Below are 12,503 nucleotides of genomic sequence, written 5' to 3'. Positions count from 1 at the left end.
GGGAAAGCAAATTGTGAGGTGTACACAAAAAATCTGCAAAGGGATATAGACAGGCTAACTGAGTGGACAAAAATCTGGCAGATGGAGTATAATGTGGGAAAATGTGAGGTTATCCACTTTGGCAGAAATAATAGAAAAACAAATTATAATTTAAAAGGAGAAAAATTGCAAAGTGCTGCAGTACAGAGAGACCTGGGGGTCCTTGTGCATAAAACACAAAAGGTTAGTATGCAGGTACAGCAAATAATCAGGATGGCAAATGGAATGTTGGCCTTTATTGTAAGGAGGAGAGGGTATAAAAGCAGAGAATTCCTGCTACAACTGCAAGGTATTGGTGAGGCCACATCTGGAGTACTGCGTACAATTTTGGTCTCCATATTTAAGGATCTATTTCCTTAGAGGCTGTTCAGAGAAGGTTCACTAGGTTGATTCCGGAGATAAGGGGGTTGACTTATGAAGATAGGTTGAGTAGGTTTGGCCTATACACATTGGAGTTCAGAAGAATGAGAGATGATCTTTTATTGACACTTATAAGATAATGAGGGGGCTTGACAAGGTGGATGCAGAGAGGATATTTCCACTCATAGGGGAAACTAAAACAAGGGGACATAGGGCTAGAACCTCCACTTTTTTTTGCATGCTTAAGACCCACTTAACGCCCATTTTACCGTTGAAATGACATATAATGCCCATATATCGCCCATTCGGACACAAAATGGAAACTGATGGGCCTTTTTAGGAGACTTATCGGCGAGCGTTAATTTCCCAATGGGCTTAACGTCGATAAATGATATCACTGCCCGCCCACTTTTTGGGGTGGAATCAGCAGAATGGGCGAATTCAACGCCTAGAATATTGCCCAGCATTACTTCCCAAATGGAATTAAGGTCGAGATTCAATATTAACGCCCGCCGACTGTTTTTTGTCGCAAAGAGCATATTTACCCAAACTAGCGGCCATGGAGATCGCCCATCTTCAATTTCACCACCTCGCACACATCGAAGGAATTTGACAAGGTTACTGCACAAGATAAAAGTTCATGGGGTTGGGGGTAATATATGAGCATGGATAGAGGATTGGCTAACGAACAGAAAACAGAGAGTCGGGATAAATGGTTCATTCTCTGGTTGGCAACCAGTAATTAGTGGAGTGCCGCAGGGAACCCAACTATTTACAATCTATTTTAACGACTTGGAAGAAGGGACTGAGTGTAACGTAGCCAAGTTTGCTGATGATACAAAGATGGGAGGAAAAGCAATGTGTGAGGAGGACACAAAAAATCTGCAAAAGGACATAGACAGGCTAAGTGAGTGGGCAAAAATTTGGCAGATGGAGTATCATGTCGGAAAGTGTGAGGGCATGCACTTTGGCAGAAAAAAACAAAGAGCAAGTTATTATTTAAATGGAGAAAGATTGCAAAGTGCCGCACATAAGAAATAGGAACAGGAGTACTTGTGCATGAAACGCAAAAGTATAGAATGCAGGTACAGCAAGTGATCAGGAAGGCCAATGGTATCTTGGCCTTTATTGCAAAGGGGATGGAGTATAAAAGCAGGGCAGTCTTGCTACAGCTATATAAGGTATTAGTGAGGTCACACCTGGAATACTGCGTGCAGTTTTGGTTTCCATATTTACAAAAGAATATACTTGCTGTGGAGGCAGTTCAGAGAAGGTTCACTGGGTTGATTCCATGGATGAGGGGGTTGACTTATGAGGAAAGGTTGAGTAGGTTGGGCCTCTACTCATTGGAATTCAGAAGAATGAGAGGTAATCTTATCGAAACGTATAAGATTATGAAGGGCCTTGACAAGGTGGATGCAGAGAGGATGTTTCCACTGATGGAGGAGACTAGAACTAGAGGGCATGATCTTAGAATAAGGGGCCGCCCATTTAAAACAGAGATAGAGAAATTTCTTCTCTCAGAGGGTTGTCTCAGAGAGCTGTGGAAGCTGGGACACTGAATAAATTTAAGACAGAAATAGACAGTTTCTTAAACGATAAGGGGATAAGGGGTTATGGGGAACGGGCGGGGAAGCGGAGCTGAGTCCATGATCAGATCAGCCATGATCTTATTGAATGGCGGAGTAGGCTCGAGGGGCCGTATGGCCTGCTCCTATTCCTATTTCTTATGTTCTTATATCACTCGTTCAAAAAACCGTCCACAAAAAGTGCAACGAACCGGAACGAGTGCCAGCGGTGTGGCTGGTATTTGTTAAATCCCACTCTTACGTGAGGAGCTGATTTCTGAACGATTTGACTGAAAGAGCGCTGATGTGAGTGACAACGCTGACACACTGTTGTGTGTGTGCAGCTCAGACATCAATGGTGCCCATCAGTTTGGTGCCAGTTAAAGTTTACGTTGATTGATGTTAAGTTGTAATGGTAAGGAATCACCAGTGTGTAACAGTCCAGCTATCTGAGACAATACGCAACAAGGTTATGTTCAATAACAAAAGTTTAATACCAACAGTGGTCTGAAATCATAAGTATCATAGCCAATAACACCCAAGCCCCGCCCACATCCCACTTTTTCCACCATTGACATCAATCACATGTTCAACATGTCCCGCAACACAGAATACAAAGGCAAAGCAGGAGAGTGGTCCCCAGCCGAGGAGGCAACATTATCTGATGCAGAAGCAGGTCCTTGCTCTCATCTGTCGTTTGCAGTGGTGGTGCGGAACTTAGGGGTGGAGTGCAGTGCTCTGGGACCACTGGGAGGGCTGTGGCAGCAGTGTTCCTGGCTATCGCATCCGGGGACTCCGCTATGCGTGGACTGTACTCAGTCATGGTGGCCAGGTGTTGGGATATGCCCCCCAAAGCTTCAATGAGCTGGTCACCAATGTTTACAGTCCTCCTGGACAACTGTACCATCTCTCCGATGTCATGTCGCGCTCGTGGAACAGACCTGCCACATCCACGAGACCTCTGCAGGGTCGGCGCTGTCGTGGGGACAAATGGGGTGCCCTGTGGAAATGTGTTTTGGGCCGGCACCTCCAGAGTGGAGGCGGGAATGACTGGAGGACAAATAGATAGCCTTGAGGTGGAATGGGTTCCGGAGTGTGGCGATGCAGGTTCTTCGAAGTCCGCACTCTCATCCGTCGAGAACAGACCCAGCGGATTGACGGGCGAGAATCGGAGCTCCTCAGCTGCAGATGTAGTCGGATCGCCCGCCGACTCCTGCCCCATGCTCCTCTGTGGCCTTGCCTGGGGTCGCGCTGCTGGCTGGGCTGCAATGCACAAATACACAAATGAGGTTGTTAGAGGAGAAGGGGATGCTAGGGTGACAAGGTGAGTCCAGCGCTACACACAGCATATGCACGACAAAAGCATCACCGCTCTCAAAGTCATCGCAGACATCACATTTCATGACCATCAACACATTGTGCATTGCAATGATTTTCATTAGGCCAGCATTATTTCTATGACACTTTTAGAAATCATCTATCGTATATGATTGGTCGGATATGAGTGGGTGTGGCATCTATTGACTTTACATCACGCAATGGTGTAAGCTTTACTCACGTGGCATCACTTCAAGGTCTGTAGATGCATCCGTAGCTGTCCAGGGGTGCTTCCCCACGAGTGCTAGCACTTGCTCCTCCATCTCTGTGACGTCGCTGGGGACTGGTGGACCCCATTCATTCGCCTCTGCATGGACCTCATCATCGATAGCTTCTTCTGTTAAAGGTGACAGGACGACATGGATGAGATCATTGCGTGATATCATTGCTAGGTACTGTCACAGAAATGATACAACACATAACCAACAGATGTAATTATGATAATTATCATTCTTTACCTAAAGACGTACACCGTGACCGCAGGCTTTGAGTGAAACAATCCCGGTAAAAGTGCAAGATCTCACATCTGCTGACAGTCACTCATGACTGTTATAAATCATATTATATAAATACATAAGTACATGGAAATCAATGTAATACTTACTCTTGCGGATCCCACAAGGTCGTTCCATCGTTTGCGGCATTGGTTGCCCTCACGCACCTCGTTGGTCGCCGGCGAGACCACCTCTGCTATCTCGGTCCATATCCTCTGGTAGGCCTTAGGGGTGAGCTTCCCATGTCTTCCCTGTGTCAAATCACCCCAGCGTGACTTGACCTCCTGCAGGAGGGAGGCATTTGCCTCATCCGAGAACCTCCTGACACTTTTGCAGCCTCCAGTGTGCTCCTCTTCCATCTTACTGCTCTCTCCAGCGTCAGTCTCCACAGCGTGCTGTGATGCCTCCTCCTCTCTCTCCATTATAGGCCAAATTTGGTCAAATATGTGGCTGGTAACAGCTAATCTTTGTTTGCCTACTTGCTGTGAAGCTCTAAAGTCTCTCTCCTTCCTCCCAAAGCAGCCACACCACACCCAGCCACGCCTTCAGTCCCTCTGAGCTCCATCTCTCGCTGTCTCCTCTTCTGCGCATATCATGGTGACCCTTGACCTCCAGAAATGCAGGAATCTAGCGTTGCCATGCCGTTGCTAAGGACGGCCTCACTTTACAGCAGAAGGTCAAAAAAAATTAATGCTACCGCCCATTTGATATCGCTCACGGTAACGCCCATTTTCAAAAATGTAAACTCGGTGTTTTGAGAATGGGCGAGAAGCCGGCGATCTGAAAACTCTTTTTTACCGCCCATTTTTGGGCAATAAACACAAAAGTAGAGGTTCTAGCCCATAGTCTTAGAATATGAGGCCGCCCATTTAAAACTGAGATGAGGAGAAATTTCTTCTCCCAGAGGGTTGTAAATCTATGGAAATCTCTGCCCCAGAGAGCTGTGGAGGCTGGGTCATTGAATATATTTAAGGTGGTGATAGACATATTTTTGAGCGATAAGGGAGCAAAGGGTTAAAGGGGGCGGGTAGGGAAGTGGAGCTGAGTCCATGATCAGATTAGACATGATACTATAATGCTGATGCTATGTCTAGATTGCCTTCCCCATCACAAATTACAACCGATAGGGAAGAAGTGTTCTTTTTTTCATACATTGATGAACTGCCAGTCACAGCTGAAGAGATTGGTGGAGCAACCAAACGTGACCCAGTTATATTAAAGGTGTATGATTACATCGCAAATGGCTGGCCAAACCAGGTATCAGAGAAAGATATTCATCCATTCTTCATTTGTAGGAATGAATTATCAGTCGATAAAGATTGTATCATGTGGGGTGCAAGAGTGGTTATACCAAATAAAATTAGGTTCAAATTATTTGGAGATCTTCATGACCAGCACCTGGGAATGTGCTTGACCAAGAGTTTTGCACACAGTTACTTATGGCGGCCAGGTCTAGATAAAGATATAGAGTCATCATCATCATCATAGGCAGTCCCTCGAAATCGAGGAAGACTTGCTTCCACTCTAAAAGTGAGTTCTCAGGTGACTGAATAGTCCAATATGGGAATTACAGTCTCTGTCACAGGTGGGACAGACAGTCATTGGAGGAAAGGGTGGGTGAGACTGGTTTGCCGCATGCTCCTTCCGCTGCCTGCGCTTGTTTTCTGCATGCACTTGGCGACAAGACTCGAGGTGCTTAGCACCCTCCCGGATGCTATTCCTCCACTTAAGGCTGTCTTTGGCCAGGGAACGTCAGGTGTCAGTGGGGATGTTGCACTTTATCAAGAAGGGTGTCCTTGAAATGTTTCCTTTGCACACCTGGGACTCGCTTGTCGTGTAGGAGTTCCAAGTAGAGCGCTTGCTTTGGGAGTCTCGTGTCGGACATGTGAACAGGAGTACATTATTAGACCGTGTACAACATGTCAATCGGTAAGCAGGAAACCACCATCAGTACCGTTACAGCCATGATCCAGGGTGTGACAAAGGTTACATATCAATTTTGCTGAGCTAGAAGGACAGCGTTTGTTTATTGTGATTGACAGCCATTTGAAGTGGGTAGTGGTGTTTAATGTGGAAACATTATTTTCTTCATATGGGATCCCAGAAGAAATTGTGTCTGATAATAGACCACAATTTTGTTCAAAAGAATTTGCACAGTTCACAAGCAAAACTGATGTGAAACATACCAAGATTCACCATACCACCCTGCTTCAAATGGTGCAGTAGAGCGCTCAGTACAAATGTAAACTATGTTCATCACAATTGAACCACCATTAAAATTAAGCTTTTGTTTTAGGCATAAGGACACTAATAATAGAAGGGCACCTTTTGAAATCTTTTAAATATATTTTTTCATTTACTAAGGAACTGGCTACTGTTCATCAATGGACTTTTTAAACATATTTGAATGAACTTGTATGTTCTTTGTTTTTATTTATTGATTTCAGACACTTCTACAATTGAAGATTGATGTCAATCTGTTGGATTACAAAGGAGCAACTGCACTACATAGATCTAGAGATACAGAGACAATGCAGGTCAGTTTATTTTAACAAGGGAAGCATTTGAACTAAGACATTTGAAACTGGTGTATCTTTTCCTTAATTAATTTAAACTTAGTTTAAATGTGCTGTTGCTCAAAAGGGCATTGTTCTGATTTAGTTTTTCTTTTTAAGATTTTTTAAAAACTTGCTACCACAGGGAGTGGTTGAAGCGAATAGTATAGATGCATTTAAGGGGAGGCTAGACAAGCATATGAGAGACAACGGAATATAAGGTTATGCTGATAGAGTTAGATGAGGAAAGATGGGAGGAGGTTCGAGTGGAGCACATATGCCGGCATGGACTGGTTGGGCCGAATGACCTGTTTCTGTGTTGTATTTCCTGTGTAGTCCTCTGTAATTGTTCTGGTATAGTTTATTGGTTTTGTAAGTACTGTTGATTTCAACAAAACGTTGGGTGACAGAGCTTTCATTTTAATGGGCTGTTTTGAGCTATTATTTTAACTCATGTTCAGGAAAAATCTGTATTTTGCTTTGATTCTTGTCATTTCAGTTGCTGATAGACCACGGTGCTGATGTAAACTGGTCAGATGTGGATGGCAATACGCCATTGCATGTAATGTGCTTTGGTGAAATGCAGAAACCGGCTAGATTGGATTGTTTAAAACTTTTGGTAAGAATTATGTGCCATGGATGAAATTGGGCTCCTTAGCACCTCCCGTTCGCGCCCCGTTTGGGGGGGGGGGGGATAACGGGGCGCAAATGGATTTGTGATGGTGCACAGTGAGATCAGCGACTCCCACTAAATGCAGTGGGAGTTTTAGGACAGCGGTACGGCATTGCGCCCCGATCTCCTTTGCCCAGAGATTGTGACGTCATCGGCGTGAAACTGCGTTCCGCCCCTGCAGCATCGCCGGGCGAAAACAGCGGCAACTGTAGGAGGCGTGCATCAAACGGACGGCGATGCTTAAAGACGAGGTAACCGAGGTAAGTATAAAAAATAAAATGACCTTCTCTCTTGCAGGTTTTTTTTCGGGTTCCTGCCTGTGATTGATCGGCCCGGCAATCTGCTTGAGTGCCAGGCTGATCACGCGGGATCGCAGCTGCTGTCGTGGTGCAGGTAAGTTGTTTTTATTTTGCAGAGCTTGCAGTGATGGCCCTTCACTTTAAGAGGGGGAAGGAGCCTTTTAACGCGCAGCGTTGCACCACTCACCGGCCCACCTGCTGCCGATTGCCCATAAGGAAGGAAGTGGAGTGCTTGATTTAACTCCATTTCCTTCCTGGAGCCCAAACGCCGAATTCTTTACAAATTTTATAATATTAGTGCCTGGTACTATTTTTTTCAAACTTTAAAAAGTTAGCGCCCTCAAACGGGGCGCTCACCAATTTCTCCCCATAAAATATTCATAAAACTACACACTAAAGCAGAGATGCACAATATAAAGACAAGGTAATCTAGAATCATAGAATAGTACAGCACAGAAAAAGGCCATTCGGCCCATGGAATCTGCGCCGGGCACCCTATCATTAAAAAAAATTAAGAATGCATTAGTGTTACCGCTAGTCAGTTTTGTACAGAAGTGTCCAATTTTAAAATGTAAATTGCACATTAAGGGATCGATTTTCATGTGAACCATTTCATCCAGCAGGTGCATGTGGGATAAAGTGAAATTTTCATATGATATAGTGCAAAATGAATACTGTTATGTTATTAAAACTATCTATTGTTAGGGAATATTTGACTGGAAAGGAATAGTGCAATAATGAATGCAGTACCTGCACTGAATATCCTAATACTTACCTTTCTCTGGTATCCCACATTAATGTTTTCAAATACATACTTTCAAGCTGATACATCATTAGTTAACAAAATCAAGATGTCAGTATGATAAACCAACTGCAGAATAGTCTATCAAATAAACTTCATAGTTGGATCTGTCCAAAACCGAGCAAATGCTGGCTTTGTATCTGGTGCTACTCTGTTATTGTATCCTACTAAAATAGCTCTAGTCAAGATTCTGCCAGCAACTGTTACCAACTAATTATAATGAATTATTCCGTGTACGTAGCTGTCTCATAAGGCTGCAATAGAAAGATGGAACAATAAAGAGCTGCTGCCAATCCATTGTGCCGCCAGGCAAGGTAGGATAGATGTTATTCAGCTTCTGCAGCAGTTTAACTCAGAAGAACAAATGATCACGAAACTAATGAAAGGCAAAGCTCCAAGCCTCCTTTACCTGTCTGTGGCCAATAAACACATTGAATGTGCTATATGGTAAGATTACATAATCACATTTATTTGTCATGAGATTTTTGAAAACTAGCACAGGTTGAACCTCCCTTATCCGGAACTCCCTTATCCTGCACCACCCCTCGTCCGGCACCATTCCCGGCCGCCGGGTGGCGCATGCGCAGAACTCCGACATGAACAAATTGAAGTCCTTCCTCGCTGCCAACTCCCGCAATTGTTGGCCTGACCCCGCGATCCACCACTGCCCCCCCCCCACACCCTCCACGATCTCTCTGCTGCACTCCCAGCCCCAAGCCAGCTAGCCCTGATATCCTCTTACTCAGTACCTGTACCATCCAATTTAATGTGACCACCCCTCATCTGCCAAAATCCCTTATCCGGCACAGGCCAAATTCTGAGGGTGCCAGATAAGAGAGGTTCAATCTGTAGTTCCTTTATTAAACTGATTGTATTCAGTTATTTTTCGGACTGTTGGAAGCACTGGCCTGGTGTCGCTGCCCACCTGATTTTGTAATTACAAGTGTGTAACCCATTATGTCCTTCAATCACTTTGCAACCATGGATTGTTGAGGCTGTAATTATAAATAACACGATATTATTTATACCAGTTATAGCAGAAATATTTATTTTATTCTTGCTGCCCATCGAAGAACTTTGAAAATTACAATGGAAACTTCTCAATGAATAAACCCTAGCTGCAAGCAATAAGATCCCTTTATCCAGTTACTCTATTGAGCAAGCATTTCTATTGATTGTTTCGTCCTGTAATACCTCAGACTGTCTCCAATTATTCTCTTCAATTTTTTTCATGTCTGTGAAAAAGCCCAAAACAAGTATTGTTCTTCATTTGCAATGGGTAAGATAGCTTGCCAAATTACAAAAATTAGAGCGAGATCTATCCCTTCAACACTCTTTTTATATGGCGGGAATCCATCTGCCCTTCCATTGAAATATCTCTAAAGGTGACTGTCTTAGTCTCTTTCTTTACTGTTTTATCAGAGATAGTTTAGTTTGTTCCACTGTGTGAAAAGTTTTTGTCAATAGTTTATACCAAACCATGCTTTTAGTTTGTTGATCTGAAACTTTATTTTATTTTCAGAAGTATCTACACTTTGTTTGCAAGCTTTGTGATGGCCTCCATTCATTTCCATTTTGTCTCCAAATGACACAGTCAAAGTCTTAATTCCCAGCATTCCCAACTCACTTGATAGAAAAACTGCAAGTTGGGGCACAGGGATTAGTTGCAACACAGGGGCCTAGAAATTGGATTGCGGTCAAATTGGGGTGTGTTCCCCTTGCAGCGCAAGCTGCACATGCCTAATGAGGCTGGTGGCAGGACCACAGGATATTGGTCCACGGTTTTATTCTGTCTATGTAAACCAGGATTTGATCAAATAAGGTGAAATGGTAATGTTTTAAAAGTATCCCAACATCATCCAGGACAAAACAGTCCCACTTAATTGGTACCTGATCCACTAGCCTAAATATCCACCCCCTCTACCATTGGCGTACCTTGGCTGTAGGGTGCACTATCTGCAGGATGTACTGCAGCAACTCCCAAACATGGGACCTTGACCACCTAGAAGGACAAAGGCAACAGGTGCATGGGAACACCATGACCTTCAAGTTGCCCTCCAAATCACACACCATCCTGATTTGGACATATATCATTGTTCTTTCTCATAGCTGGGTCAAACTCCTAGAACTCCCTACCTAACTGCATTGTTGGAGCACCTTTACCATATGGACTGCAACAGTTCCAGAAAAAGATCCACCACCAACTTCTCAGAGCAACTAGGGATGGGTAATAAATGCTGGCCTTGCCAATGACACCCACATCCTGAGAATGAATTAAAAAAAATCTGAATTTAATTTTAGTTCTAATTGCATCAAAATGCCTTAGTTTGTATCTTTTACTTAAGGAAATATTTTGTGTCACCTACAAGTAAAAAAAAATAGAGTTTGCATCCAGGACTGCTCCCTGATCACGTAACAGATGCTTATATTTAAGATGAAAAGAGTAGAAGCGCAGATGGTAAGATATTCAAACTTAGCACATTTATATTTTCCATTTATCTTTTATTCTTTAATGTTGGTTTGATTACATTTGCAGGCTCGCTGAAAACGGCTTCAGTTTTAAAGCTGAAGAGCGGGAAGAACTGATGTTTGGATTACTACACGAGGAAATAGAAGTGTACGTCACCACTATCCTTTTATGACTGTCATTTTAGTTTGCACCTGAAGTGGTTGGTATGGAGCACAAATGCAATACCTGTAGGTGCTAAAAAAAAAAACTTGTTTTGGTACAGGCAAGGAACAGCTCAGAGTCTGGAATTTCTTATAAAGAATGGAGTCAATATTAATGCAGTTGACCAACATGGTGATAGGTAAGAAAAATTAACTGTTGTAATTATTATTTGGGTGCACAGAAGCATGTTGTTGTGAGCAAATTCAGATTAATATGCACTATATTTAAAATGCTAATTAGGGCTAAATATTCGGTTTTCAATAAAACGGTATTTTTTCACCAAAACTATTGTTTTCACTTCGCTATTGCTATCAGGCTGTAAATTCAACCTTTAATTTGCGCCGCGGTAAAAGTCGGCATTGCACAAGGATTCGTGGCACAAACCGCGAATTTCAACAACTTTAGTCAGAGGCCGATACCGCTGCGAGTTGGGCCTTGAGAGGGCGGAAAAACATCGAAAAAATAAATTGGAAAAAACAACAAAAAAAATCACAAAACATTTACAAGACATTTATCTATCGAAGCACTGCAAAAGAATTAAAAAAATAAAAATGTTAACTTACCTTTTTGCTGGTCTTCATACTTACTGCTGCTGGCAGGGCTGCTACGACAAACACCTGTCGATATTCTGAGCGCAGAATACAGATGCGGAGAGAGCCAGATTTTTGGCGAAAACACTATTTCGACAGTTGCACGGCGGCGCTCCTCTCTCAGCGGTACGTGGAAAGTGCCGTCACACAACTGGGTTTTCGCCAAAAAAGGTGAAATAGCACCAAAAACCTGGTCGTAAAATCGGCAGATTTCTAGCCCTAAGATTTTAAATCCAAATTTAAGTAGTGAAGAAAAAAAATAATGTAATAAAGTAACAGATACGACTTCGACAAATAGCTCAGTTATCCGGACAAAAGGTTATGCACCTTTAGAGTCATTTTAAACAAATTTGCATCCCTATTTGGGTTGAAAAGTTTCCTATTCTAATCAAGCAGTCGGAGGTCATGCAGTAAGGAGCACATTCAATTTATTTCATAAATGTGATTAGTGTTATCTGCACTATTTTTGCTTTGTTATTGTTGATCCACAAAGTCAGTTACTTGAGTCTGATGTGATATAATTAGAATTTGCAAAAATATGTGAGATCCGTATTAACCTAAAATGTTCTAATAATTCCTATCACTTGTACCAACCCTTTCTTGAAGATAACAATAGGATCAACTTTAAATGTTAGATCCTACCCCAAAGTCCAGCTCCTTGAACCGCACCCCTCCCCCCAACCCCCCTGGCCCCCTATTGTGTCACTGGCAGAGTTGTCTGGCATAGTTGGAGCTAATTTTTCTCTTTTTTGTGGAGCTCCAAATCTTTTCATGTAGAGCTCTTGTGCCAAGACTTCATCTACTTTTACTTTAATTCTATGTTAAAAATAACATTAAATATAGAAAGCATTGATAAAACAGGAGTTTTGATGCAATACCAAAGTGGTAAAAATAAACATCAAAATATGTGGCTGTTGTGACATGCCAGCACAACCCCCCTACATTGTCTTTGACAATAAGGGTTGTTCTGTTCCCTCTAAATAGATCCACCTCTACTATTCCTCATATCCACCCCTGCTAGGCCTCACACAGACTTTCAGTGTTTCTCAGACGAATTATTTCAGCTCAATCCCAA

At 42.9% G+C, this 12,503-nt stretch overlaps 1 protein-coding gene across 1 annotated transcript in view; it reads left to right on the top strand.

The window, feature by feature from the left end:
- LOC139281359 (uncharacterized) overlaps positions 1–12,503 on the top strand; it is a 191,755-nt gene that overhangs the window by 155,824 nt on the left and 23,428 nt on the right. Inside the window, exons 20-24 of the mRNA XM_070901513.1 lie at positions 6,286–6,375; positions 6,893–7,012; positions 8,409–8,614; positions 10,704–10,784; positions 10,900–10,977. Of these exons, the coding sequence (XP_070757614.1) occupies positions 6,286–6,375; positions 6,893–7,012; positions 8,409–8,614; positions 10,704–10,784; positions 10,900–10,977 (575 nt within the window). The remainder of the gene's footprint in view (positions 1–6,285; positions 6,376–6,892; positions 7,013–8,408; positions 8,615–10,703; positions 10,785–10,899; positions 10,978–12,503) is intronic.

This window comes from Pristiophorus japonicus, chromosome 15 (genome assembly GCF_044704955.1).
Source record: "Pristiophorus japonicus isolate sPriJap1 chromosome 15, sPriJap1.hap1, whole genome shotgun sequence".
NCBI classification, from domain to species: Eukaryota; Metazoa; Chordata; class Chondrichthyes; family Pristiophoridae; genus Pristiophorus; species Pristiophorus japonicus.
This window is presented reverse-complemented; position numbering and strand designations above follow the sequence as displayed.